At 38.1% G+C, this 27,937-nt stretch overlaps 5 protein-coding genes and 1 pseudogene across 7 annotated transcripts; 4 read left to right on the forward strand and 2 right to left on the reverse strand.

Moving 5' to 3' along the window:
- The first annotated feature begins 339 nt into the window (after positions 1-339).
- On the forward strand, positions 340-7,210 carry LOC137746794 (auxin response factor 19). Of its 2 annotated transcripts, none has more exons than XM_068486799.2 (14): positions 340-1,245; positions 1,787-1,902; positions 1,987-2,082; positions 2,215-2,271; positions 2,382-2,537; positions 2,645-2,729; positions 2,874-2,964; positions 3,053-3,217; positions 3,318-3,513; positions 3,733-3,871; positions 4,063-6,056; positions 6,326-6,516; positions 6,608-6,784; positions 6,871-7,210. In XM_068486799.2, exons 1-13 carry the CDS (start codon positions 1,203-1,205, stop codon positions 6,741-6,743), a joined length of 3,465 nt encoding a protein of 1,154 aa, XP_068342900.2. In that variant the 5' UTR covers positions 340-1,202; the 3' UTR covers positions 6,744-6,784; positions 6,871-7,210. The 2 variants fall into 2 exon arrangements, with proteins under 2 accessions (XP_068342900.2, XP_088544229.1); XM_088688103.1 differs by having other exon boundaries at positions 714-1,245; positions 2,215-2,275.
- Positions 7,211-7,356: 146 nt separating this feature from the next.
- On the reverse strand, positions 7,357-9,483 carry LOC137746796 (20 kDa chaperonin, chloroplastic). Its single transcript, XM_068486802.2, has 6 exons — positions 9,337-9,483; positions 9,036-9,208; positions 8,445-8,624; positions 8,203-8,358; positions 7,799-7,876; positions 7,357-7,694 (listed from the first exon to the last, which is right to left on the reverse strand). Exons 2-6 carry the CDS (start codon positions 9,204-9,206, stop codon positions 7,521-7,523), a joined length of 759 nt encoding a protein of 252 aa, XP_068342903.2. The 5' UTR covers positions 9,207-9,208; positions 9,337-9,483; the 3' UTR covers positions 7,357-7,520.
- Positions 9,484-19,470: 9,987 nt separating this feature from the next.
- On the forward strand, positions 19,471-20,506 carry LOC148698780 (ethylene-responsive transcription factor ERF017-like). Its single transcript, XM_088688119.1, has one exon. It carries the CDS (start codon positions 19,557-19,559, stop codon positions 20,253-20,255), a length of 699 nt encoding a protein of 232 aa, XP_088544245.1. The 5' UTR covers positions 19,471-19,556; the 3' UTR covers positions 20,256-20,506.
- A 361-nt stretch (positions 20,507-20,867) lies between these two features.
- LOC148698781 (ethylene-responsive transcription factor ERF017-like) lies at positions 20,868-21,905 on the forward strand. Its single transcript, XM_088688112.1, has one exon. It carries the CDS (start codon positions 20,956-20,958, stop codon positions 21,652-21,654), a length of 699 nt encoding a protein of 232 aa, XP_088544238.1. The 5' UTR covers positions 20,868-20,955; the 3' UTR covers positions 21,655-21,905.
- A 363-nt stretch (positions 21,906-22,268) lies between these two features.
- On the forward strand, positions 22,269-23,318 carry LOC137748935 (ethylene-responsive transcription factor ERF017). Its single transcript, XM_068489124.2, has one exon. It carries the CDS (start codon positions 22,355-22,357, stop codon positions 23,051-23,053), a length of 699 nt encoding a protein of 232 aa, XP_068345225.2. The 5' UTR covers positions 22,269-22,354; the 3' UTR covers positions 23,054-23,318.
- A 1,135-nt stretch (positions 23,319-24,453) lies between these two features.
- Positions 24,454-27,715, reverse strand: LOC137747731 (beta-galactosidase-like; annotated as a pseudogene). The gene is made up of 8 exons (XR_015952905.1): positions 27,644-27,715; positions 26,059-26,254; positions 25,855-25,958; positions 25,654-25,764; positions 25,322-25,562; positions 25,014-25,222; positions 24,645-24,924; positions 24,454-24,527 (listed from the first exon to the last, which is right to left on the reverse strand). The product of XR_015952905.1 is annotated as a beta-galactosidase-like (transcript).
- Between the last annotated feature and the right edge of the window lie 222 nt (positions 27,716-27,937).

Raw genomic sequence — 27,937 nt, forward strand, 5'->3', positions numbered from 1 at the left:
AATAACATGAAAATAATAAATTTTGGATCAATTCATTAACGAGTCGAGTCATTATCTGATCATCCGTTAATAAACCAATCGTTATCAAATCACCCTAAAAGCTCTAATAAGATATCATTTGATATATCTGAACATTAGTCATGACAATTTATAGCATGACTTGACAAGAAAAAACACAACCCATTAACGAAATGGATCATTATTAAGTCGCCTGTTAAGAAACCCTTAAGATAACGAGTTTGACACGACCTATTAAGATAAGGAGTATGACACAAAAATACACGAATACAACTCGCTTGTTATGCTTAAGTATAACATACGCTAATGAATATGATCCATAAATACTCAATGATGGTGTTTAATTAAATTAATCCCTGTTCTCATATTGTTAATCCTTTTGTTTTGTTTTTTAGCCAAGTCTGAAACCGTTCGAGTGAGAAGGAGATAGTGAACGCTCTGCCTTGCTTTGCTTAAGTCTATTTCATGTAGGGCAGTTGATTTCATAAAGTAATAAAAAAGCTGTCCGAGCTTTGTTTGCTTGCTTTGCTCCCTCTCTGGTTTCCCGGCGACACGTTAGTTTCTTTTTTCTTACACTTCGATCCCTTCAACAATTCCAACTTCACAAAAACCCAACTTTGCAAACTTTGCAAGAACGCCAAAACCCAAGAAAAAAACTTTAACCAAAAGAAAAAACACAAAGTCTTTGTCTTTGTGTGATCACCTATGTACCCTTTTCGTTTTTGGAGTTTATTCAAATAACCCAGTTTCCAATTTGCTTAGTTTTTTCAGCAGGTAGGATTTTTTTTTTGTTGATTTGAATGCTTGAGCTGCAAAGTCGTGAGTTTTTTTTTTTTTTTTTTTTTCTGGGTGTGGTTTTGTATTTTGTTTGGTGGGCTTCATCAGGAATTCAGAGAGGTTTGCTAAGATTTGAGCTGTCTGGTTTTGAAAAGGGCAATGACGGGTTTCTTCAAATTTGGTGAAATTAGAAAAAAGTCAGAATCTTGTTGCATTTTTGAGATTGGTAAAGGAATTGGTTATCTGGGTTCAATGTGAATTGGAGAAGGTTTTGAATTGAAAGTGGTCGTTGGTCTTCAAGCTCTTTTCTTTTTGGAACAAGTTGTACTGCAATTACTGGGTTATGGGCTGCAGGTAGACGAGCAAGAAGTTGAATTTCTGTGAGAAAAATCAATCAAGTATTAAACATGAAGGTTCCCACCAATGGGTTTTTAGCAAATTCTGGGGAAGGTGAGGCTTCCTGAATTTTGGGAAATTTAGTCCTATGTTTGATGTTGTTTATTAATTTTTGTGATTTAGCTTTAGTTGGATGCTTTTGAAATGCTCTCTTAACTTTGATTTCTGCAGAAAGTGGAAGTACTTTTATGGTTGGGGATTTGAAATTTTCATTCTTTGATTGCACTTCGTATGATTTCGACTCATATATTCAGTATATGAATTGATCACTTTCCAAAGAATTATGTAATATTTCTGTGCAAAGTTCTTGATAAATAAATGATTTGCGGTTCTTAAAACATAATTTGAACCACTTTTGAAATAAACTATATATTTTAACACGACAGATCTTGTGTTCTTCGAATCTCATACGGATAATTAGGCTGTTGTGGCTGAATTATGCAAATATTGTATGATCTGTTAATTTTCGGATATCTTATGACATGGTATCACGGGAAACAAATCTGTTTTCAGAAGTTGATCACTTGACATTTAATTATCGTATCAAGAGTTTTGACTTCTTTTCAACGCTGATGAAGTTTTGTTTTGTCTGCAGCCGGAGAACAAAAGAGAATTAATTCAGAGTTATGGCATGCTTGTGCTGGGCCATTGGTTTCTTTGCCTCCGGTTGGAAGTCTTGTGGTGTACTTCCCACAAGGCCACAGCGAGCAAGTGCGTCTTTCTCTATATATGTAAAGAAGCAACGGTTTTTCTGAGATTTGGGTTTCTGATGGAATTATCATAACTATTTTGCAGGTTGCAGCATCGATGCAAAAGGAGACTGATTTCATACCGAACTACACCAATCTTCCGTCTAAATTGATATGCATGCTTCACAATGTCACATTGCATGTATGATAGTTCCACGCAGCTACTTTAGAATGATGAAGTTTATTTTACGAATGTAAAGCTTTTGTGTTTTCTGTAACATGGTTGATTTTAAATACATTACTCATGCATCTCTACATTCGTTTTATTGTACAGGCTGATACCGAAACAGATGAGGTCTACGCACAAATGACTCTCCAACCAGTAAACAAAGTAGGTCAGCCATTCTTTTTGTGAATTAAGCAATACTTTACCTGCTTCCCCTTTCACATATAATCATGTTTCATGTTCACTTATTTGCAAAACTGTTTGAAATTCGGCAGTATGAGAAGGAAGCATTGCTGGCATCTGACATGGGCCTCAGACAAAGTAGGCAACCTACTGAGTTTTTCTGCAAAACTCTTACAGCTAGCGACACGAGCACTCATGGTGGATTTTCTGTACCTCGTAGAGCAGCTGAGAAGATCCTCCCACCTCTAGTATGTAAACCTTTGAAACTTTGTATTGTTATTTGAAAATATCAAAGAAGTCGGTGTAGTCCTTTCCGTGTAGACTTGTGGTAACTAGAAGCAGTTATCTTTGATAGGATTTTTCTATGCAACCACCTGCTCAGGAGCTTGTTGCAAAAGATTTGCATGATAGTGTGTGGACATTTAGACATATCTATCGAGGTATTTCCCTCTTTAAAACATACTCCTAGTGTTCTCGTCCTTCCTCAAAAAGCATAAATTGTTTCTGCTTTTTGTTTTTCTTATTAGATATTTAGATGCAAATATCTGAATTTTGATTCTAACTGTGTAGCAATTTCATTCCAGGCCAACCAAAACGGCACCTGCTGACTACAGGTTGGAGTGTTTTTGTTAGCAACAAAAGACTCTTTGCTGGAGATTCTGTTCTTTTTATAAGGTATGAAAGACGTTTTCAGACAGATGATTAAATTCATCCCGATATACTTCCCTTGGTTAGTGAGTGACAACAACCTGGTTGTATGCAGGGATGAAAAATCTCAGCTTCTCTTGGGTATAAGGCGTGCTAATAGACAGCAGCCAGCTCTCTCGTCATCAGTCATTTCCAGTGATAGCATGCATATCGGCATTCTTGCGGCTGCAGCTCATGCTGCTGCAAATAACAGTCCCTTTACCATATTTTACAACCCAAGGTAACACTTGGATGTTTAGATTTTTCTTGTTGGTTATTAGGAAATGTCGTCTGTAATTACTCTTTGATTGGTTTCTGACAAAATTTATTTGATCTTATAGGGCAAGCCCTTCTGAATTTGTAGTACCTCTAGCCAAGTACAATAAAGCGATGTATACCCAGGTTTCACTTGGCATGCGATTCAGAATGATGTTTGAGACTGAAGAGTCAGGAGTACGCAGATACATGGGCACAGTCACTGGCATCAGCGATTTGGATCCTGTTCGATGGAAAGGTTCGCAGTGGCGCAATCTTCAGGTATTGATTAGCTATTCATATGGTATTTAGGCATTAGCTAAGTTTACATAACGTTGTGTGCGTCTTTATCCGAGTGACACTTGATTGGTCTTTTTTTTTCTGCTCAGCGTTCATTTTGTAGCTCCCATTACCAGATACAGATTGAATTGAAATTTTCTAGGCATTCTAGACATGTACTTAAGCTTAACCAGATATTGATGTTCTTTGTACTTTTAATAGGTTGGATGGGATGAATCAACAGCTGGTGACCGGCCTAGCCGAGTTTCAATTTGGGAAATTGAGCCTGTTATAACTCCTTTCTACATATGCCCTCCTCCATTTTTCAGACCCAAGTTTCCCAAGCAACCAGGGATGCCAGGTAAACCATATTGACAAGTTACCTAGATTCTTTGAAGTTTAGAGTCTTCAAAGTCGAGTAACTCGTAAGGAATGTGTTTAAAAAGTTAGCTTGAAGAAAAAATTTGCCAGTGGAATCCACAAACATTGTTTGTATGTCCACGTGTATCATATCCTGTCGGAAAATCTGTTTGTAATCGACTCCTTTTGCAGATGATGTATCCGACATCGATAATGCTTTCAGGAGAGCCATGCCTTGGCTTGGAGATGAATTTGGCATGAAGAACTCGCCAAGCTCGTTTTTCCCTGGTTTGAGTTTGGTGCAGTGGATGAACATGCAACAAAATAATCAGTTTTCTGCTGCTCAGTCTGGATTTTTCCCATCCATGGTCCCTCCAACCGGCCTGCAAAATAACCTTGGTACTGATGATCCATCCAAGTTGTTGAGTTTTCAAGCCCCGGTGCTGTCTTTGCCCAGTTTCCAGTCAAATAAATCAGCTCCACAAAACCATGCTAGTCAAATGCAGCAGCCAAATGTGACATGGGCTCAACAGCAGCAGCTGCAGCAGTTGATGTATAATCCTATGAACCAACAACAGCAAAGTAACCCCCAACAGCAGCAGCTGCAGCAATTATTGAATTCTTCGGCGAACCAACATCAGCAAAATCAGCCCCAGCAGCAGCAGCAGCTGCAGCAATTACTGAATTCTTCGGCAAACCAACATCAGCAAAATCACCCCCAGCAGCAGCAGCAATTATTGCAGACTCCAACGAACCAACAGCTCCATAATTTCTCCCATCAGCAGCAGCAGCGGGAGCCTCAACAACAGCAAGAGCCACAAAACTTGATGCAGCATCAGCAGCTGCATCAACAGCAAGCACAACGGCACCAGCACCAGCAACAACAATTATCTCAACCGAATCCGGTAAATGATGGTTCTGTTGCTCCTAACCAGGTCCCGGGCCAAAATTCACAACAACCAGTTATGTTCTCCCAACATCAACAGCAGCAATTACTAACAGGGAATACCCAGCAAGCTGTCCCTTCTTCTAGTAAGAATTCATTTCAGTTGCCAACTGGACAACAAAATTCACAGCTCCAGCAGCAGCAACTAGAACCGCAACCAAGCCTCTTACAAAGGCAGCAGCAGGCAGCACAATTGCAATCATCCCCACATCAATTGTTGCAACAGAGTGTGTCACAGAAAGTACAGCAGCAGCCACAAGTACAGCAATCATCTCCGCAGGGCATCTCTGAGCAACAACTCCAATTACAGTTGCTGCAGAAGTTTCAGCAACAGCAGCAGCCACAATTACTCTCCTCGTCAAGCTCACTTTTGCAGCCTCAACTCTTACAGCAGCAGCTGGCCCGCCAACAAAACCAGCAGTTACAACAGTTGCCTATGACTCAGCATCATCAGCAACAGCTAAGTGGCAACAGCTTCTCGACGGACAAACTTCTCAACAACTTTGCAGCTCCTTCGATGATGCAGTCACAACATATGCCTTCTATCCAGCCCCAGAACCAGCACAAGCCACTTGCAGCAATCAGAAGCCATTCCGGTCTTACAGAAGGCGATGGTCCATCATGTTCAACCTCCCCTTCTACTAACTGCCAGATGTCTCCATCAAACTTCTTGAACAGGAATCAGCAAGGAATGGCCATGTTGTTGGGGGATTCAGTGGCAGAACCAGCTCATAATTTGGTTCAGGAGCTTCAGAGCAAGTCTGATGTTTGGGTCAAACATGAGCCGCCCAGCTCAAAAGGACCAGACCATATAAAATATAAAGGTACAATCACTGATCAGTTGGAAGCTTCATCATCTGGAACATCGTATTGTCTGGATACTAGCACAATCCATCAGAACTATGCACTTCCCACCTTCTGTTTGGATGGTGATGTTCAATCAAATCCTCGGAGCAGTCTTCCATTTTCCGCTAATATTGATGGATTGGCACCGGACACTTTGTTGTCAAGGGAATATGACTCTCAAAAAGATCTTCAGAACTTACTGTCTAATTATGGTGGGACGCCAAGAGACATTGAGACAGAGTTATCCACTGCTGCAATCAGCTCTCAGTCATTTGGGGCACCAAACATACCTTTCAAAGCTGGGTGCTCAAGTGATATTCCCATAACTGATGCTGGAGTTTTAGGCAATGGATCGTGGGCAAACCAGGCTCAGCGTATGAGAACATATACAAAGGTTTGTCACTCTACTGAATAATTTTTGGTTTCTTCATTTTGAAGTGAGGTGCATTTGTCATGAAATTTGTAAACCAACTACGCTGCAACTGGAGGAAACTTCATCGCATCTTCACGGATTCAGCTAGTATATAATGATAATCTTATGACTCTCTTTCCATTAAGTTTTTTGCTGTGTCAACAATGTCAAGATGTCGTGATATATATTCATTTTCTTCATCAAAATACCTTTGCCTACCCTTGCATGATACTGAATTCAACAATTTCCAGGTTCAAAAGCGTGGATCTGTGGGAAGATGCATTGATGTCAACCGTTATAAAGGCTATGATGAGCTCCGGCATGATCTTGCCCGCATGTTTGGGATTGAAGGGCAACTAGAAGATCCACACAGGACGGACTGGAAACTTGTATACGTGGATCATGAAAATGAGATTCTTCTCGTTGGTGACGATCCATGGGAGTAAGTTCAAGAACCCTGCAATAGCAGATAGCAAAACCTTTTGCCTTTCCATTCGCTTTTCCTCATACATTCCTTTTTTAATTGCTTTTAGGGAGTTTGTGAGCTGTGTCCAGAGTATAAAGATATTGTCGTCCGTTGAAGTACAGCAGATGAGCTTGGATGGAGACCTCGGCAACATTCCAGTCCCCAATCAAGCTTCTAGCGGAACTCACAGTGGAAATGCATGAAGACCTCAGTATGATGATAACTTTGCAGCCTCGTTTTTCCGGTAAGGGTTCAAATATTGAAATGATCAAGTCTTCAGCAGATGAATTCCCGTATGGTTTGCAACTGAGCTGTAATCGTTGTGAACAGAATTCCTCTCGTTCGATGCTAATACAACAATCAGAATTGGAGACTCCCCAATCGTCGAGGGACAAAATTGTTCCTTGTCCGGTGTGGAAACTACTGGTTCCTCGAGTTTGGTTAGTGGAGCTCCTTTAACTTCCGGTAGCAGGTCGGCCGGAGCTCGAAGACATCTCTAACACAACGGTGACTATAGTCGTAGTCCTTGCATATATTGTTGTTAGCTTCATAAGTGGGGTTTTTGATGCGGTATGGCGAGATGAAATGTATAATATGATCTTTCTTTGAGACGGTTCCACATTCAATTTATCGAATCGAAGGGATGGAATATAGAACTCAAGTTATAACTCGTTTCACATGTAATGGCCCCAAGTTTTCGATCACAAAAGAATCACCTCGTCAAAACACCAAAACCTCCGTCCGTCGATGAAATTTCTGGCGGAGGAAACATTTTCCGGCGAAAGCTAGAAACTTTGATATATAAAAACCCGAAGATTAATTTCCGAAACCGTTTCAACCGCAATCGTTATACTCCAACTGTTATTACATTCAAAAGTACAGAGAAGGCAGTTGAGGCCCTCAAATCTATGTGATCAGAAAATGTCTGAAAAGAAACTCTGCGAGATATTTCAAAAACTTGAGCTCATCTAATTCGACAACTAAGAAAGTATGGCGATGACATCCGAAGCTCTCAAAGCTATGTACTCAGTACCGTCTTTGCCCTTGAAGTCATTCCCTGCATACTTGGAGTACAAAACTGTGCTTCCCTGGGATATGGATAGTGGTTTCCTGTTTCCTTCCTCATCAAGAGTACCGGGTCCGACGGCAATCACCTGTTACGTCATAGGCAGAGCATGAGCAACAATGTCTCACAAGAACCTCATCCACAATAGCATAAATGCCTTGAGCTAAGATGAAAAGTTTCGTAACCCCTTACCGTGCCAATGGAGGGCTTCTCCTTGCTAGCCTCTGTCAGCAACAAACCTCCGGCAGTCTTTAACTCGGCCTCGGCAACCTGCATTGGTTGTACATAGGGGCAAGACAATCATGAACCTTGGTTCAAACATACGGGAAAATGAAAAGTAGCTAATAAGCCCATATTAGGGGTGCGGAAAAAGCATATAAACTGACAATTAGTAGTGTGAAACTGAAGAGACAATCAAGTGTGACTATAAACCAAGCCACGTCGAAGCTCTAAATGTTCGTCAATACTAATAAGAGGCCTAACAATTACCAACGGCCCAGGACCATTATGAGATCCTTCCAATTTATGCTTTACTTCAACAACAAACTCTTGAAACAATTTATTACAAAAGTTTCAAGTTTCAAAGGGCAACAAACCTTGATTAGAACTCTATCATTCAAAGGCTTGAGATCCTTCACATCTTCGGTTTCAAGAATACCGACTATGTCATCATCCTTCAGGATAAGATGCTTCGCACCATTGAACTCCACCTCTGTCCCAGCATACTTGGAGTATACAACTTCAGCACCTGTCTGTACCACAGAAAGCAATGAGTAAACAGAAAACCTAAAAATTATTGACTGTTGCTGAATAGGATTATGTGGAAGACATCACCAACCTCCACACTGATGCCCACTTTTGTCTTCCCAATTGTTTTACCCTCTCCGACAGCAACAACTTCACCTCCTTGAGGCTTTGTCTGAGCTGTGGTTGGAAGTAAAATTCCACCGCCGGTCTTCTCTTCCAGAGTCTTGATCTTCACAAGCACTCTGTCGCCCAAAGGCTTAATTGAAGTGTACTGCAGAATCGAATCAGAACCCATTAACATCAGATAACCTACGAATAGCATGGAATTGACAAATTCCACAAAGGACCTAACTTTATCAAACAACCAGCACAAGAAACAAGAACAGGCAGACTTAAATCGAAATTCGAAACCTAACGCAATAGAAACCTTATCCGGAACAAGTTTTCGGGTCAACAATCATAACCCAATAAGCAAAACCAGTTTCAAATAGCAAATCTTCATTGGATAAGATGAAATGGGTAGAGATTAAAATTCAAATTATGCATTCATACACATTAATCAAACAATTATCACCCCTAAATTACACATACAAATAGCAAAACTGCCCAAAGCAACCAAATTTTACCCTCAAACAAAATGAAACAGATAGAACAAAACCAAAGAAAAAGTACAAGTAACAACCTTGGGAGCGACTGTAGTGGCGGCCTTGACAGCGAGGCCACGGAAGGAGCGGTGGTTGACAAGACAGACACATGCCGGAGACCCGAACTTGAGGTTTGAAGGTCTGAGCCCTTCAAACGAAGCCAAACTCCTGGCCGAGATCGACGACGCGGTCAGCTGAGCTGCTGCCATTTCTGCAACAAATTACCCAAAATCAAATTCATCAATTCACCATAAAAAATGAAATAAAATCGCATAGAAATGCACAACAGAACAAAACGCAGATAAATATGATTGAAACGACAACGGAAATGGAGATTACCTGTTGAATTTGGAGGGCGGAGGAGAGGTTGATGGCCTAGTAGAGTAAAGAAGATAAACCCTAGAGTGTTTGCAGATTGCAGGCTTTTGGGTTTTATCAGTTGCTAAAAGACGCTTCTAGAACTCCTCTGTTTTTGTCCCCCTGTTTGGTTGCAGTTGTGGTTCGGGTGCCTATTCAATTTGGGTGGGCCAGCGGTACCCGCCCGAGCTCACAGGCTAGAGTGTACTGGAAAATGGGGCAGAAGTGGGCATCTCTCTACGTGGGTAAGGTTGGGCCATCTGTTTAGTTGTGTGGTCATTCTCTAGTTCTAAATTATGTTCTACACAATTTTTTTTTTTTTTTCGTGTAGGGAGCCTGACTCCTTTTTTGAGCATCCGAGAGTTCGCTTTGTTCTCTGTGTGTCGAAACCCCCATGTCTTGTGTGCCTGGATTCTCCTCATTCTGCATGTGAGGTGTCTGCATTGTTTTGTGTGCTAGAAGTCTGCCTCTTTTTACTTCCATGCAGCCTGAGTCGTTTTGGCATGCACAGAGACAACCTTGTTTTCCATGTGCAAGGATGGTCTCGATTTGTGCGAAGTATCCCACTTCGTTTTTTATGCATGAAGTCTACCTCGTTTTGCATGCACTGAGCCCACCTAACATCTATGTTTTTTTGACAAAATTGCAAAATTTTCATTTTCGCAAAATATTTTTCATAAACATTAAGTTAAACCATTTTAAAGAATTTGGAAGCAGTTTTACGGTTTATTGAGTAACAAATGTATATTTAGTAGAATATTTAACCCGAAATCTAAAAAAATAAGTGAAAAATATAGTAGTGAGCCCAGAATATTGTCAAATGAGATTCTACACTCAAGAATCTCAACGGAAGGCCTCATCTTTATTTTCAAAACTTCACAGTGAGTCGAAGGTGAAAATAAATAAATTGAATGGTGATTTATGTACGAATTTGCAAAACCGATTGAAAATCGTAACATCCACGTTTTTTTTGTAAAAAATGCAAATTTTTTATTTTCTGGAAATATTTTTCGTGAGCGTTAAGGAAATCTTTATAATGTATTTGGAAGCGGATTTACAATTTATTGAGCAACATGTGTATGTATAGTAGAATATTTAATCCGAAAAGTAAAAAAAAAGTGAAAAACATAAAGATGTTAAAATGTATATTTAGTGTATATTAAAAAAAACAATACAAATGTTAAAATCACTTGTTGGTGAGGTTTAAACAAAAAATAGCAAAATTTTGTTTTGTTAAATAGTCTTTCACCTTTTTTCTGTTGACAAAAAGGGTTATATTAATATCTAGTTTAGATTTAGATAAAAGAAAATTAAATCTTTAAATTTAGGTTTTAAATCATTGATTACAAGTGTTTATATACGAATTATAATAGATTTTGCACGAAAAATATATTTTGAAGAACATGAATATGATAGCTTGTTGTGGTGGAAATTTTCCTTTATTTCTCTTACCACTACAACAAACTATCATATTAATGTTCTTCAAAATATATTTTTCCGAGCATTGAGCCTGAGTCGTTTTCTAAGCACCTAGGAGTTCGCCTGGTTCTGTGTACGCAGAGATCGCCTCGTCTTATGTGCCTGGGTTCGCCTCATTCTGCATGTGAAGTGCCCGCATCATTTTGCGTGCTAAAAGCTCATCCTTATTTATGTCCACGGAGCCCACATCGTTTTCGCGTGCATGGAGACAACCTCATTTTCCGTACGCAGTGGTGGTCTCGATTTGTGCGATGTATCCCACCTCATCTTCCGGAGCTCATCTCGTTTTGCATGCCAAAAGCCCGCCCCATTTTCTGGGAGCAAAGCCCGCATTGTTTTGCATGTCAGATTCGCCTCGTCTTAGCGTGCATGGAGCCCCCAAACACCCATGTTTTTTTGACAAAAATGCAAATGTTTTATTTTCGCAAAATATTTTTCATAAGCATTAAATTAAACTTTTTAAGGAATTTGGAAGCAATTTTACGGTTTATTGAGCAACGAATGTATATTTAGTAGAATATTTAATCCTAGATAAAATAAAAATAAAAAGTGAAAAATATAGTAGTGAGACCCAAAACATTGTCAAATGAGGTTCTACACTCAAGAATTTCAACGGAAAGTCTCATCTTTATTTTCAAAACTTCATAGTGAGGCAAAGGTGAAAATAAATAAATTGAACGGTGATTTATGTACGAATTTGCAAAACCGACTGAAAATCATGAGTGTTAATCCATGTCTTTTTTTTTTTTTTTATAAAAATGCAAATTTTTTATTTTCTGGAAATATTTTTCGTAAGCATTAAGGAAATCTTTATAATGTATTTGGAAGCGAATTTACGATTTATTGAGCAACAAGTGTATATTTAGTGGAATATTTAAGCCGAAAAGTAAAAAAATAAGTGAAACACATAAAGATGTTAAAATGTATATTCAGTGTGTGTGTGTGTATATATATATATTTTAAATTAGAGATGTTAAAATCACCTGTAAGCAAGGTTTAAACAAAAAATAGCAAACTTTTGTTTTGTTAAGTAGTCTTTCACCCTCTTTCGGATAACAAATAGGGTTCTAGTAATAACAAGTTTAGATTTAGATAAAAGAAAATTTTAAAATAAAATAAAAAAGTTTTAAATTTAGGTTTGAAGTCGTTGATTACAAGTGTTTATATACGAATTATAATAAATTTTGCATGGAAAAATATATTTTGAAGAACTTGAATATGATAGTTTGATGTATCCCGCCTCGTTTTCCATGCGTGGAGTCCACCTCGTTTTGCATTCATCAAGCTCGCCTAACACCCATGTTTTTTGACAAAATGCAAATTTTTTATTTTCTCAAAAAAAAATTCATGAGCATTAAGCTAAACTTTTTAAGAAATTTGGAAGCAATTTTACGGTTTATTGAGCAACAAATCTATATTTTGTAGAATATTTAACCCGAAAACTAAAAAAATAAGTGAAAAATATAGTAGTGAGACCCAAAACTTTGACAAATGGGGTTCTACAATCAAGAATCTCAACGAAAAGTCTCATCTTAAGTTTCAAAACTTCATAGTGAGGCAAATGTGAAAATAAATATATTGAAAGATGATCCATGTATGAATTTACAAAACCGACCAAAAACCATGAGTGTTAATCCATGTTTCTTGTAAAAAATATAAATTTTTTATTTTCTCGAAATATTTTTCGTGACCATTAAGGAAATCTTTATAATGTATTTGGAAGTGGATTTACGATTTATAGAGCAACAAGTGTATATTTAAGCCGAAAAGTAAAAAAGTAAGTGAAAAACATAGAGATGTTAAAATGTATATTAGTGTGTGTGTATATATATATTTTTTATTTTATTTTTTAAAATTAGAGATGTTAAAATCAGCTGTAGGTGAGGTTTAAACAAAAAATTGTTTTGTTAAATAGCCTTTCACCCCCTTTCACCCTCTTTAAATTTAGGTTTTAAATTGTTGATTACAAGTGTTTATATACGAATTATAATACATTTTCGGAAAAATATATTTTGAAGAACAAGAATATGATTGTTTGTTGTACTGGTAAGAGAAAAAAAAATTTAGCAAAAATGATCCAAATTCTTAGGGTGCCAAAAAGTCACATTTTGAATAACAAGAATATGATAGTTTGTTGTAATGGTAAGAGAAATAAAAAAAATTAACAAAAATAATTCAAATTCTTGGGGTGCCAGAAAATCACGTGACTTTCTGACACCCCAGGAATTTGAACCATTCTTTAAAATATATTTTTCTGTGCGTGGAGCCCGACTTGTTTTCTGAGCACCGAGGAGTTCGCATTGTTTTGCATGCGTGGAGATCGCCTTGTCTTGTGTACCTGGGTTCACCTTGTTTTACATGTGAGGTGCCCGCATCGTTTTGCATACCAGAAGCTCTCCTTTTTACATCCAAAGAGCCCGTGTCATTTTGGCGTGCACACAGACCGCCTCGTTTTCCATGCACATGGCTGGTCTCCATTTGTGCAACATATCCCCCCTCGATGTCTGTGCATGAATCTCTCCTCGTTTTGCGCGTCAGAAGCCTGCCCCATTTTATGTGAGTGGAGCCCGCCTTGTTTTGCATGTCATGGTTCACCTCGTTTTGCATGATTCAAGCCCGTTTAACACCCATGCTTTTTGACAAAAAATGTAAATTTTTTATTTTTGCAAAATATTTTTCATGAGCATTAAGTTAAACTTTTTAAGGAATTTGGAAGCAGTTTTACGGTTTATTGAGCAACAAAAGTATATTAAGTATAATATTTAACCCGAAAACTAATAAAATAAGTGCAAAATATAGTATTGAGGCACCAAACATTGTCAAATGGGGTTCTACACTCAAAAATCTCAGCGGAAAGTCTCACCTTAATTTTCAAAAAATCACAGTGAGGCGAATGTGAAAATAAATAGAACTATAGAGAGATCACACACAAAATAAATGTAGAATATTTAAATTCTTTATGTCCCGGAAGAAATTCTTGGTTATCATACACATGGGAAAGCACGCACACAATTGGTTAGGTCCTTCAATAAATAGATTTTAGTGTTATTATGCTCACTCGCTTTACATTGGTTCGTCACACCTTGTCATTTAAACCTAAAGTGAGTGGGAAGATATAACATGTGAGTGGGTATAGCATATAAGTCCCATACTTGATCAAGAAATTCTTCCATTCGGCTGCCACTTTCACAGTAGGTGGGTTTCATGTAGCGCTTCGACTCAACTGTTGTGAGAGTACTATCGTATACAACCAGCCGGGCGATCAATTTGGTGCCATTCATTTTGAGCGTGATGTCCTATTTTGCAACCATGCTCAAGACCCCTTCATGTTCCTATTCATATAGCCGTCATTTCGTAATTCGGCGTGCTCAAGTTGTTATCCTTAACTAAATCACCATGATAGAAAGAGCTCATGGAAACTTTGCTGGGGAAGTAGTGAAGGGTGAAGGCATCAGCAACACTACTTGTGGTCCACAAAAACTCATGGAAGAGCTTTTAGGCATCAGCCACACTACTTCCCAGCACTTATGGTGCACCAAAAGCTTGGAAATCCTCTTCCACAAGCACACTCGTGTCTTCTAGCATGGATTAGGCTCCACCTGAGAGCAGACGCTTCAGCCAAAAGAACACCTCCAAAACCAAATTTAGCTACATGTGTCATGCATTCGGATTATAATTCATTTACTTTGAATCTATCATTGTTCACATTTAACATATTTTCCACTTGTTAGTTCATAAGTTCAACAATCCAATCAATTTTGAAATCCTGGGTTCGTTTTTTTAGGTAATAAAGTTATTCTCAAATAGTTAGTATATGTTGTTGAAGAATATAAGAATCTCATATTAGAAAGCTTACAAAATTAAAAAGAATTTGATTTTTGGGAAGTATCATGATCATCCAATAAGAAGGGTTTCAATTTTTTTAAATGAACGATTGGAAGACCTATTGATTCTAACAACTGATTGCAGAGTTGATCATTCGGACCTAGCAATTCATAGATGAAAAAATAACGTACATAATGTTTTATTCCACCTCTACAGCGATTAGAAAACTTACAACCAATTTGTTGTGCAAGTGATCCAATGCAACTTGGAAAACAAAATAGGAGTTCGTCTCTTTGAAACTAAGTCTCACCGCGGGATAGATATTAATTCCAAGTGGGCGGCTTAAGGAGCTAGATGACCATGAATTCATGAATCAGGTGCTAACTAGCTAGTTGACTGTCAATTTAGTTTCCCACACTATTGATTGTCAATTTCATTTCATTTTTTATCATAATTGTGTTCAAATTCAGCCCATATATGTATAAGATCGGCAAGAAAACGTGCGAAGTGGGGGCAACTAAAATGATCGTTTAATAATCATTTTGGTTTTATATAGAGAAGAAATGCAAACGGAAAATAAGAGATGAAGGATAGTGAGAGAAATGTATAAGAAAAAACACACACGAAAAACATTAAAAATCAAAACGAAAATTTATTTTGTGTTGTTTTCACTTTTAAGGTTTTGTTTTCATTCATTCATCCCTTATTTCTCTTATATATACATTTGTCATATTTCAAGCAGAAAAAAGTGAAAAGCTAAAAAACAAGAGTTATAAACCGAAGTAGAAGAGAAGTTTACCCTGACCAGAAAGATAAGAGATGTTCAAAATCATTTACGCACTGCAATATTTTTTTTTTTCTTAAATAATAACGCGTGATTGAATTGAAGTACTACTGGTAAATGAATTTAAGTTCTTCTATAACTAATTGGTCTCGCTGAAATTACAAAAGCTAATTAAATGAACATTTACACATTGGAGATATTTTTCAGTGTAACCGTCACACGAGGTGGTACACTACGTGTTCCTATATAAATGGTGGGTTATGTGTGTTAAAAGGTTAATAACTTAAGAATTAAAATTTTTCACCACTTACATAAAAACACGTGATATACCATCCGTATTTCCGTCACAACTAAAAATTTCTCTACGCATTGAACAGAAAAGTGAAACAAATTAATACCCGTAAGTAGAGATTTAGAGGAAGAGACAAAGCACAGTGAAGAGACATGCAACAGGCATGGGGTTGGGAATCTTCGGATCAGCTAAGGTTTTGGCCCTAGATGACGCAATCCCAAAGACCTTATGTTGCAGAGCAAGCGTGCTTGCGTCATCTCGGATATGATTTATATATAAGTTCAGCAGTTTCTGAGAAAGATTAGATTTTGAAGACAAATTTGACCAGTGCAATACGACGAAGCTGGGAAACCGAGTAATCAATTGGAACTTTGGATAAGGACGACCAGATTAGAATTAAGGTGAAGACGAATACGTTCGTCAATGAAAAAGCTTTGAATAGCCAGAACTACATCCCAAACAACCATGTTCCAACAAGCAATTGGAACCATCTGGACCCGAGAAAGTGAAAGGTTCCACGCTTTTAACTGCAGCATGTACTTTCTTTGGAGTCGAAACTCTTAAGCAAAGACACATTTTCTTCTTAAGTTACCAAACTGACCAGGACTAACTTAGGAGTGGATCTACCTTGGGGCAAGGTGGTCAGTAGTTGACACTCGCAAGCTCAGAAATATTTTACAAAAGGGCTAGGAGCTGCCCTTTAAAAATATGAGATGCCGTTGAAAAGTGTCCTCCATCTGCTAGACGAATTACCTGTAAAGGCATTAGACAGGGTAGTTGCTAGCCACATGTATTTGTATGTTTTGTTATGGGATTTGTCGAGAGCCTCACTCAATATACATTGGCATCTGTCGGCATACTCGCTCAAAAGCTATTAATATCAATCGACATGCTCGCTCAGAAAATGTTAGTATTTGTCGACATGCATGTAATATGACTTAACAATTGACTTCAAACCTACTAAAACTCGATAACATGCTAATTTGCATGTTATTATGTCCATACAAAAATTGTGCGTTATACGTGCGATTCTTACAAACCTTCAAATATTTTTGGAATGTGCTTGTAGACTTGCCTTTTCATTGTTGTTCAGGTTTGTCCCGCGGTGACGCTGCTACTAGACTTACCCCTTCACTGTTGTTCAGGTTTGTCCCGCGGTGACGCGTAGTTGACGTTGAATTGATATCGTACCGTAGTTGTTGAATCAAACTTTTGGGTGTGCTGAAGCTATAAATGTACCTATTTTGGTCTTAAAAGAGTAAAAGACGAACGGCGTTGACGCTTTTTGATATCATTTTCAAATGCTTAGGTTTGTGATGACGCATTTGGGCACTCAAGTTGTATACTACATTAGTTTATAAAACAGACAAAGAAGCATGTGTATGTAGTGCACAATTTTATTCTATTTATATGCAAATATTTCGTTGATACACTATTGATATCGTCGATTTTGCTAAACTTAATACTTTGACCTTACCATATGAGACTGTTTTTGAATGGAACATTTCAGCTCATAAGCGTTTTTACTATATGTACTTTATTATAAACACGTTAAGAAAAATGTTTTTAAAAAAAATACTTGTCATGTGGTTCTTTAAAAAGCGCTTCTATAATATATAAACACTTTTAAACGTTTATGCTTATAATCATTACGGGTTTTGGTCGTTTCATTCTAGAAAAAAAGTCTCAAACAAACTTTTACTGCACTTTATAAATTATCATTATTTAACACTTGTGTTTACATATGTACCATGTATGTTTATACTAAAATCATAATTTATAATTGCGGGCTGACGATCGAGTTTGAATAATTCTTAGTAACTTGCTAGTGAGTGAACTAATTCATAGTAATAGTCTGTATGTGCATATGTATAGATGATGATTTTGGACTTCATTCTTCGGTTCTACCATCTTTTTTCATTATTTGTTTAATAAGCTTGACAATATCAAATTGAGAATCATGCGCGTGCTTACTATTATTTTAATAATAGAGGCATGTTTATATATATATATATATATATATATATATATATATATAAGGATTCGAAAATATACGTTTTTGATACACATTTTTACACACAATTTATAGAGCACATTTTGTAAAGTATTTTAAAGATCTGAATCGTTTTTGTTGTAGTGCATCATTCACGTGTCATCTTTGCAAAAAAAATAGACAAATCTGAAACCATTATGACATTCATTTGTATTGAAGAAAATGGACAAATACGATTTTACAAAAAACACTAAATTTAATTCAGCGGTCATATAGTTTTGAATTGTGGGGATTTCAGTAGACATGATTTTTTAAGGTAAGACATAAAAGATAAACGGTTGGATCGTTAAAATACATTATAGAGTGAACTCCACAAAAACGTGTCAAAAGTATGTGTCCCCAATCCTATCATATACATATATATATATATATATATATATATATATATATGTGTGTGTGTGTGTGTATGCACTGTTGAAAACTTAGCTCCTTTGTTCTTTATATTCTCTCTACGCGATTATGAACTTTTCCTTTTTTTTTTTTTTTTTTTTTTTTTTTATCAACATGAACTTTTGCATTTTTTTTCTTATCAATATGAACTTTTCCTTTTAATTAATAGTATCTTGACTTTCCCTTGGATAGAATGTCTATAATCACATCAAAACCTTCGAATCCCTTATTATCATATCGCTCTCACTCTTTTTTTTTTTTTATTATTATTATTTATTTATTATTATTAAGAAGTTAAGAATGTTCGAAACTATTACAATAATTTAGGATATAAAAATTTTCGATATTGAAACTCATGTGTGGAAGCCAACACCCTATCACTAAAATATTGGATCACATGCTATTATATCGCTCTCTCTCATTATTATACAATCTTATGTTCAATTTTGACAAAAAGTGATTAGGTAATGTTTATGTTTGGGTGTAGACGAGATTAATTAAATGCAATCCTATGTTTGGTACTAAAAATGAACTATAATTCCATCATTTTGCAATCTTGTTGGATAACAAACTTTTCTTTATAATATACAACTGTATAGTTACGCTAAGTGAGTTTACATAATGTGTCACTCATAGTAAATTAAGATCAGACAATTCAAACTCACGATGCACGAGAATCAAACTTAAAAATACTTTATTATAACTGAAAAAGAATAACACTAAACCGCAATATTAAAGTGGCGTCGAATTATTAATCCTTAGAAAACACATGATAACTAACCTTAATTATTGCACAAACTAAAAACGTGAGCCCAAACTCAGGTATTAGAATCGAACTCGAGATCTTGGTGTTCAGCTTCTAATAATTTCAATTGAAACCTATGTTACGTTAAACACAGAATTTTATTATAATTATCGTAATTCAATCTAGTCGATATTGTTAAAAAATATCAAATTCAATCTTAGAATAATAATCCATGGGAATATTGCGAGTCCAAAATTTTCCCAAATTAGTCACTTGGTTTGATTTTCATATTTTTCCAAATGAAGAAAAAAAAAATATATATATATGGGGTGCAGTGCACGAGCCGTATGAGGAAATAACACACGTGCTTCCAAACCCGTCCCTCTGCGGCTCTTCCCCCGCGTAAAATTTCGTACTACCACTCTCTGAAGCCGCCATTTGTCCCTTCAAAAGCCATTCCCCAGACGCGGTTAATAAGTATTTGACCCACCCACAGTCCTCAGTCAAATCCCCCTCTCCTCCCGCACTCCCCCCTCCTCCCCCACATATATATACCCACCGGCCGCAAATTCCATAAACCCCAAAACCCACAAAGAACTGAACAAATCACTTCTCACAAAAGCACTTTCACTGCATGTCAAACCACTTCTCCAAAATTTTTGATACGTCGTCGTCGTCCATGTTGAACCAGACGAGCGGGGAGCCCTCCGAGCGAAACGACGTGAAGTACAAGGGCGTCCGCAAGCGCAAGTGGGGCAAATGGGTGTCGGAAATCCGCCTCCCCAACAGCCGCGAGAGAATCTGGTTGGGATCCTATGACACGCCAGAGAAGGCGGCGCGTGCCTTCGACGCGGCACTCTTTTGCTTACGTGGTCGCACCGCCAAGTTTAATTTCCCCGACAACCCGCCGGATATTCCTGGGGGAAGGTCGCTGAGCCCTGCCGAGATCCAAGTCGAGGCGGCGAGGTTCGCGAATTCGGAGATTCCGCGGAGCCACCAGTCGATGTCGGCGCCGCAGGCTGAGTGTCAGTCGATGTCGGAGTTACAGGCGGAGTCTCAGTCTCCGTCCCTGTCGGAGGGCAGTGGGACCGCCTTCATGGACACTGATTTTCAAGTGACTCCAAACGAGTCGTTTTCGGACCTGTTTGGGACATTCGGGTCTGGTAATTACGCCACGGAGTACGGTTTGTTTCCGGGATTTGATGAAATGAACGGTCAGTTTTTCAGTCCAGCTTCGGCGGCGCCAACGCCGGCCGTTGATTACTACGCGGAAGAGAACTTGGACGGTCAGTTTTTCAATCCGGCCCAGGAGTCTTTCCTCTGGAATTTCTAGAGAATTAGAGAAGTACAGTACAAATTAAAATTACAAAAAAAAATTAAATTAAATTTTTAACGGGTCGAATTATTAATCCTTAGAAAACACATGATAACTAACCTTAATTATTGCACAAACTAAAAACGTGAGCCCAAACTCAGGTATTAGAATCGAACTCGAGATCTTGGTGTTCAGCTTCTAATAATTTCAATTGAAACCTATGTTACGTTAAACACAGAATTTTATTATAATTATCGTAATTCAATCTAGTCGATATTGTTAAAAAATATCAAATTCAATCTTAGAATAATAATCCATGGGAATATTGCGAGTCCAAAATTTTCCCAAATTAGTCACTTGGTTTGATTTTCATATTTTTCCAAATGAAGAAAAAAAAAATATATATATATGGGGTGCAGTGCACGAGCCGTATGAGGAAATAACACACGTGCTTCCAAACCCGTCCCTCTGCGGCTCTTCCCCCGCGTAAAATTTCGTACTACCACTCTCTGAAGCCGCCATTTGTCCCTTCAAAAGCCATTCCCCAGACGCGGTTAATAAGTATTTGACCCACCCACAGTCCTCAGTCAAATCCCCCTCTCCTCCCGCACTCCCCCCTCCTCCCCCACATATATATACCCACCGGCCGCAAATTCCATAAACCCCAAAACCCACAAAGAACTGAACAAATCACTTCTCACAAAAGCACTTTCACTGCATGTCAAACCACTTCTCCAAAATTTTTGATACGTCGTCGTCGTCCATGTTGAACCAGACGAGCGGGGAGCCCTCCGAGCGAAACGACGTGAAGTACAAGGGCGTCCGCAAGCGCAAGTGGGGCAAATGGGTGTCGGAAATCCGCCTCCCCAACAGCCGCGAGAGAATCTGGTTGGGATCCTATGACACGCCAGAGAAGGCGGCGCGTGCCTTCGACGCGGCACTCTTTTGCTTACGTGGTCGCACCGCCAAGTTTAATTTCCCCGACAACCCGCCGGATATTCCTGGGGGAAGGTCGCTGAGCCCTGCCGAGATCCAAGTCGAGGCGGCGAGGTTCGCGAATTCGGAGATTCCGCGGAGCCACCAGTCGATGTCGGCGCCGCAGGCTGAGTGTCAGTCGATGTCGGAGTTACAGGCGGAGTCTCAGTCTCCGTCCCTGTCGGAGGGCAGTGGGACCGCCTTCATGGACACTGATTTTCAAGTGACTCCAAACGAGTCGTTTTCGGACCTGTTTGGGACATTCGGGTCTGGTAATTACGCCACGGAGTACGGTTTGTTTCCGGGATTTGATGAAATGAACGGTCAGTTTTTCAGTCCAGCTTCGGCGGCGCCAACGCCGGCCGTTGATTACTACGCGGAAGAGAACTTGGACGGTCAGTTTTTCAATCCGGCCCAGGAGTCTTTCCTCTGGAATTTCTAGAGAATTAGAGAAGTACAGTACAAATTAAAATTACAAAAAAAAATTAAATTAAATTTTTAACGGGTCGAATTATTAATCCTTAGAAAACACATGATAACTAACCTTAATTATTGCACAAACTAAAAACGTGAGCCCAAACTCAGGTATTAGAATCGAACTCGAGATCTTGGTGTTCAGCTTCTAATAATTTCAATTGAAACCTATGTTACGTTAAACACAGAATTTTATTATAATTATCGTAATTCAATCTAGTCGATATTGTTAAAAAATATCAAATTCAATCTTAGAATAATAATCCATGGGAATATTGCGAGTCCAAAATTTTCCCAAATTAGTCACTTGGTTTGATTTTCATATTTTTCCAAATGAAGAAAAAAAAAATATATATATATGGGGTGCAGTGCACGAGCCGTATGAGGAAATAACACACGTGCTTCCAAACCCGTCCCTCTGCGGCTCTTCCCCCGCGTAAAATTTCGTACTACCACTCTCTGAAGCCGCCATTTGTCCCTTCAAAAGCCATTCCCCAGACGCGGTTAATAAGTATTTGACCCACCCACAGTCCTCAGTCAAATCCCCCTCTCCTCCCGCACTCCCCCCTCCTCCCCCACATATATATACCCACCGGCCGCAAATTCCATAAACCCCAAAACCCACAAAGAACTGAACAAATCACTTCTCACAAAAGCACTTTCACTGCATGTCAAACCACTTCTCCAAAATTTTTGATACGTCGTCGTCGTCCATGTTGAACCAGACGAGCGGGGAGCCCTCCGAGCGAAACGACGTGAAGTACAAGGGCGTCCGCAAGCGCAAGTGGGGCAAATGGGTGTCGGAAATCCGCCTCCCCAACAGCCGCGAGAGAATCTGGTTGGGATCCTATGACACGCCAGAGAAGGCGGCGCGTGCCTTCGACGCGGCACTCTTTTGCTTACGTGGTCGCACCGCCAAGTTTAATTTCCCCGACAACCCGCCGGATATTCCTGGGGGAAGGTCGCTGAGCCCTGCCGAGATCCAAGTCGAGGCGGCGAGGTTCGCGAATTCGGAGATTCCGCGGAGCCACCAGTCGATGTCGGCGCCGCAGGCTGAGTGTCAGTCGATGTCGGAGTTACAGGCGGAGTCTCAGTCTCCGTCCCTGTCGGAGGGCAGTGGGACCGCCTTCATGGACACTGATTTTCAAGTGACTCCAAACGAGTCGTTTTCGGACCTGTTTGGGACATTCGGGTCTGGTAATTACGCCACGGAGTACGGTTTGTTTCCGGGATTTGATGAAATGAACGGTCAGTTTTTCAGTCCAGCTTCGGCGGCGCCAACGCCGGCCGTTGATTACTACGCGGAAGAGAACTTGGACGGTCAGTTTTTCAATCCGGCCCAGGAGTCTTTCCTCTGGAATTTCTAGAGAATTAGAGAAGTACAGTACAAATTAAAATTACAAAAAAAAATTAAATTAAATTTTTAACGGGTCGGGGCTCCGAATAATTTTAGTTTGTGAAGCTTTGATTAAAAACCCGGATTAGGGATGAACCAATTTTTGTGCGGCCATCCCCTTGATTAAATTCATTGTTCATGTTATTGGTACAAAGAAATTTCCCACAGATGGTATAGATTTCTGTGACCTTTGTATTTATTCATTGAGAATTCAGTGGAAATATGTCTTTAATTCATGTTTTGGAGCAATACTCTAAACTATTTTCATCTCTCGAGAAAAAGAACTTGCGTGTCACATAATCAACAAGTTTAACATACGTCTGCTATTCAAGCTTCTTTTTTATCTTATTTTTTACAAATGATGTTACTCTTATAAGTTAAACTAAAAATAGAATGTTTAAACTCAAAATACGGTGAATAAAAGAACAATACGTTGTCTTCAAGACTAATCCACCACTTGCAATCTCTTTTTTATTTTTTACTTTAAAAAAAAAAATGAACGAAAGGGCGTTATTATCCCTTTGTATAACACTCTAGTATGCACCCACGTTTTAAACAAGTCATGCATCTTATATAATATCTCAGTCCAAATCCAGAGGGTCCAGCAGTAGTGCAGAGGTCACCTAACCAATTACACCATGGACGCTTCTATCCGAATCCAACCATCCAACAAAACGGTATTGCGATTTGCTTACCTATGCAATCACAAGTTATCGGGACAATGCCTGATATGTTAAAATAATATTAGACATCACTAATTCATTTGTAATGTGCAATGTTCACGTTTGGCCAAGGTCTTGTTAGCGATAGTCTTCTTCGGATACTTGAATTCGAACTAAAATCAAGATTCATCTCAGAAAACTAAAAGAATCACCACGAGATGATAGAGTTTTGTCAAAGGAATAGAGATTTGCTAAATCATTTAAGTTTGGTTGTTATATATTGACAGTTGGAAAATCTCATCCCTCAAGCTATATAGGCACAACTATCGTTCTCTGAGATTTGAACTACTAGAACATTGATGTTAATTTCTTTTTACACAAATGATATTATCTAAATTAAAGGAGTGGGAAATTAGGCTAAGCCTCATAATGAGCTAACAATAATGTGGTTCAAATTCACCTTCGGCGAGAATCAAACCTAAGATCTCTTACTGACAAGTGAAGATGAATACTACGATACTGTAGTACTAAGTGGTAGAAATTAAAGCTGCAGTGCTTTTGAACACGGACTACACTGATAGAAACCCTAGTTAATTTACAAAACAAGATACTTAGATCATCATGCTAACTAGTATAACTAATTTCATGGCACAAAATTATTAAGAAGAACCTAAACTCTACTAGCAAATTGCTTCCGCAGCCAGCCTCTTCACAGCATCACCGCAGTTTGCTGAGCCAAATTTGGTGTCAGAAACATGAGCACTTCTCCTTGCCCACACATTCCTACAAAATCATTAGGAAAAATAAATAAGAATTTCTTAGCTATAGTAATATAAATAGAAAATTAGGGTTCATGAAATTTAAGTTGACAGAAAAATTAAGAGTTCAGAAAAAAAAGACTTGCCTTTTGAAGGATGGACAATGCACTTGCAGAATCACAACTGCCTTTATCAAATGATCCACATACAGGTTCCTTGTGGATTACCAAAACTAGCAAACTTGGTTGCAGAAATGGACAACCTTCGCATGCAATTCCACTGTGTGCTTCTCATATGCATGGGCACAGACAGCTCCAACTTGGATGGTTAGGAAATTCACAAGAGATGGATTGCCACCAAACTCCTCAAACAAAACAATTGTATTTTCTCCGTCTTGCATAAAAGATCGAGGAACATGGTACCTTCAATACAATCAAAAGAGATTAAATCAGTGATCGTTATTAAAATACTAAGTAAATAAACATGAATGCGAAAAATAGAAAGCTATTACCATCTTTGGGTAGGATTACCACAGTTGAAGGAATACTTCTTGTTATCATATGAACCACGGTAAGCACAAGCATCGAGACTACAATCAGTGTCGTATGACAAATAACTCGGCCAATATCGCCCGATACTATGACCACTGATCCAAGAGTGACCTTTACCTTGTAAGTCCACAGCAATTGGATCGGTTCCAAGTGGAGCTTTGAAAGTTGCCTATTTCAAAATCAAACAACAACAAATGTTATAGTTTGTCAAATTTATTAAGTAATCATATTTGAGTTAAATTTGTGTATGTATAGTAGGTATAAGTACCTTGTACTATGTCAGCATCCGGTTAACGGGTCAGTTTTTCGTTGTTATACCAGCTAGGAGCGTAACGAGAAATCAGTGCTGAAGAGCTTGTTTTTCAAGCCATGAAGTCCAACCTTGTATATATGGCCATTTGTGTGCGGATAGAACTTTGATCACAGTTTCATCACCATTTTGTCCCACAAACCAGTACAAAAGGACCAGGAATTCCAGTTTTGATCTCTTCAAATCAGCCTCCGTAATTCTGATATTATTCAAATTAGGATTCAAAGTTTTAAACAAAATGAGATAACTAATCACAATTAAGTATTTGTTTTTAACAATATAATACTAACCGGAAATCCAACAGTAGCACTCCACAATGAAATAATGTTCTTTCCAGGATGTAACTTGACATTTTTTCTCAGAAACATAGTTGAAGACGTAGTATTGAGCCCATTGAGAACCTATGAAGGATGAGAAAATAAATAACCTTAAAACAACAAATTTGTAAGTATATTAAAGATTAATCAAGAAGCAATATTGGTTAATCTTACCAACATGATCCCCTTTGACATATGCATGAAGAATTAAACCAGCGCCATTGACCCTTAAAGCCATGTTCTTACTCCAGATTGGTTCGTATTTCTTGAGATGAACACTGGCCAAAATTCAAGATAAATAAATTAAGTAAATCAAAACCTAAATATATATGGAAGGAAAAAACAACTTGAAAATAAAAATTAAAATATCTTCAGTACCTTGTCATGTACCAAAGAGAATCACTAGAATCCTTTCCAGCTTCCTTTGATCTGCGCGCAGTACCTTCTCCCATTGCAAGGAGTCTGGTGTCATCAATGGTCTCGGACCTCCACGACCAAGCAAATGATTCGGGTTCATCTTCAGCCTTGTTCTGTTGTTCACTACCTTCACCTTAACTGTTGTTTGTGTGTTGACCTAAAAATATGTACAAGAAATTCAGAAATACTTAATAAACCAGATTACACACACACATATATATAAATGAAAAAATAGTTGTGAAAGTTAATTGTTCATACCTTTGCAGTGTTATATCCTTCTATTATGCAATTAATCAGGAAGAATACTAACAGACCAGGCAGGAAATGGTGTATGTATTTCCTCGAACTGCTCTCACAAATTACACGCTCTCTACTAAACCAAAGTCCTATTGTTTGGTTGAGCATTGAGTATTTGCAAGAGAGGAGAAAGTGCACAATTTAGTGGTCTGTTTTGTCCTCTGCTTCTACGCGTTAGTTTAACTTATCGAATTCTAGCTTTGATACTTGTGTGATTTGTGGTTCATGAGCTTAAACTGTTAACTTATGTTTTTTATAAGTCTTACATAACATAGATGATAGAACAAACAATGGAATCAAATTAATTAAATGTTGCAACAATTAAACTATGAAATAATTCACTCTCCATTCATCTTATGGGAAGATGAATAATAAGAGGACCCTTGTGAAGGTACGCAAGGTCGAAAAAACCGTATCGCTGGAGCTGTTTACTGCTTCTGGCTTTTCGCTTGCTCATGCCACGATTTCCCAGGAAATATGCATGAAACCAGCTGCAGGTCTAGTGAAAATCAAGCAAATTTCAACACAAGGCGTACAACAGAACAACAAAATGATTGAAAATTAGAACATGGCCCAAAGGCCTACATCAGGAACAGGAAAGATTAAATTTATAACAACATCAGTCAGCTGATGAAGCTGGACGACCAAACACTTCAGGAATGCTACGTAGAGAAACAAAACCCCCATACACATTTGCTCATATTTTCTTGGCAACCAAACAGACAGTAGAGCACTTAATTAAAGACAAAGGGAAGTGATTTTCAAACACGTTTTTTTTTTCTTTTTTTCCTCACACATACTCATGATTATTATGGCATTCGAATTTAAAAAGGGGATGCAACTTGCAAGAATAAAATGCTTGCAGGTAGAAGGGAAAAAAGAGTGTGGAAATCACTTCTCAAAAAAGAAAAAAATTAAACAAAGATTTTGAGTGAAAATCATAAGGAAAATTAACGAAAAGTCCTCAAAAACGTTAGTTTTAATCAAAATGACAAAATAAAGGTGTAAGTGAATTGTACCAGAAGTGATTTTTTAAGCAAAAAATATCCTTACGTTAAAAATGAACAGTATCATGAGCGTTTCATTAAGATTCTCAAAATCACAAGTAGAAAATGCAACAGTGGAACACCAACTGCCTTGCCAATTACTAATTAGGGTTGTTCATGATCTTCTGTTCCGGAAGCCTATAAAAATGTAAAGTCAAGAGTAGTTGGAAAATGCGGTACATTTCTATGACACTGCTGACTGCCTGAAGGAAGATCCTTCCTGGTCCTTCCATAAGACCTTGTGAGTAACTAACAGTTACCTTGGTCAATGCCATTTTTCTTATTCCAACGTTTTCACCCGATTTTCAAGGGGTTTAGGACGAAGTATGTTTAAAATGATTGAAATCGTTTTTAGTGAAAATGTTAATAGAATCAATTTTTGGTAAAAATACAAGTGAATCCTGAAAAAACACTTAAGTGCTTACCGAAAAAAGTACATAACTGGAGTTTCTTCCGAAAACCAATTTAAGTGCTTTTGAACCAAAAAATATTTTTTT

Source organism: Pyrus communis, chromosome 2, assembly GCF_041283825.1.
Source record: "Pyrus communis isolate YQ-2024b chromosome 2, ASM4128382v1, whole genome shotgun sequence".
NCBI lineage: Eukaryota > Viridiplantae > Streptophyta > Magnoliopsida > Rosales > Rosaceae > Pyrus > Pyrus communis.

Coding starts and splice junctions, on each gene's coding strand:
- LOC137746794 (XM_068486799.2), top strand. CDS start 1,203: ATGAAGGTTCCCACCAATGGGTTTTTAGCAAATTCTGGGGAAG. Junction 2,538..2,644: donor AGAAGATCCTCCCACCTCTA/GTATGTAAACCT, acceptor TATCTTTGATAG/GATTTTTCTATGCAACCACC. Junction 3,514..3,732: donor CGCAGTGGCGCAATCTTCAG/GTATTGATTAGC, acceptor TACTTTTAATAG/GTTGGATGGGATGAATCAAC.
- LOC137746796 (XM_068486802.2), bottom strand. CDS start 9,206: ATGGCAGCAGCTCAGCTGACCGCGTCGTCGATCTCGGCCAGGAGTTTG. Junction 8,359..8,444: donor AAGTGGGCATCAGTGTGGAG/GTTGGTGATGTC, acceptor TCTGTGGTACAG/ACAGGTGCTGAAGTTGTATA. Junction 7,695..7,798: donor AGAAGCCCTCCATTGGCACG/GTAAGGGGTTAC, acceptor ATGACGTAACAG/GTGATTGCCGTCGGACCCGG.
- LOC148698780 (XM_088688119.1), top strand. CDS start 19,557: ATGTCAAACCACTTCTCCAAAATTTTTGATACGTCGTCGTCGTCCATG.
- LOC148698781 (XM_088688112.1), top strand. CDS start 20,956: ATGTCAAACCACTTCTCCAAAATTTTTGATACGTCGTCGTCGTCCATG.
- LOC137748935 (XM_068489124.2), top strand. CDS start 22,355: ATGTCAAACCACTTCTCCAAAATTTTTGATACGTCGTCGTCGTCCATG.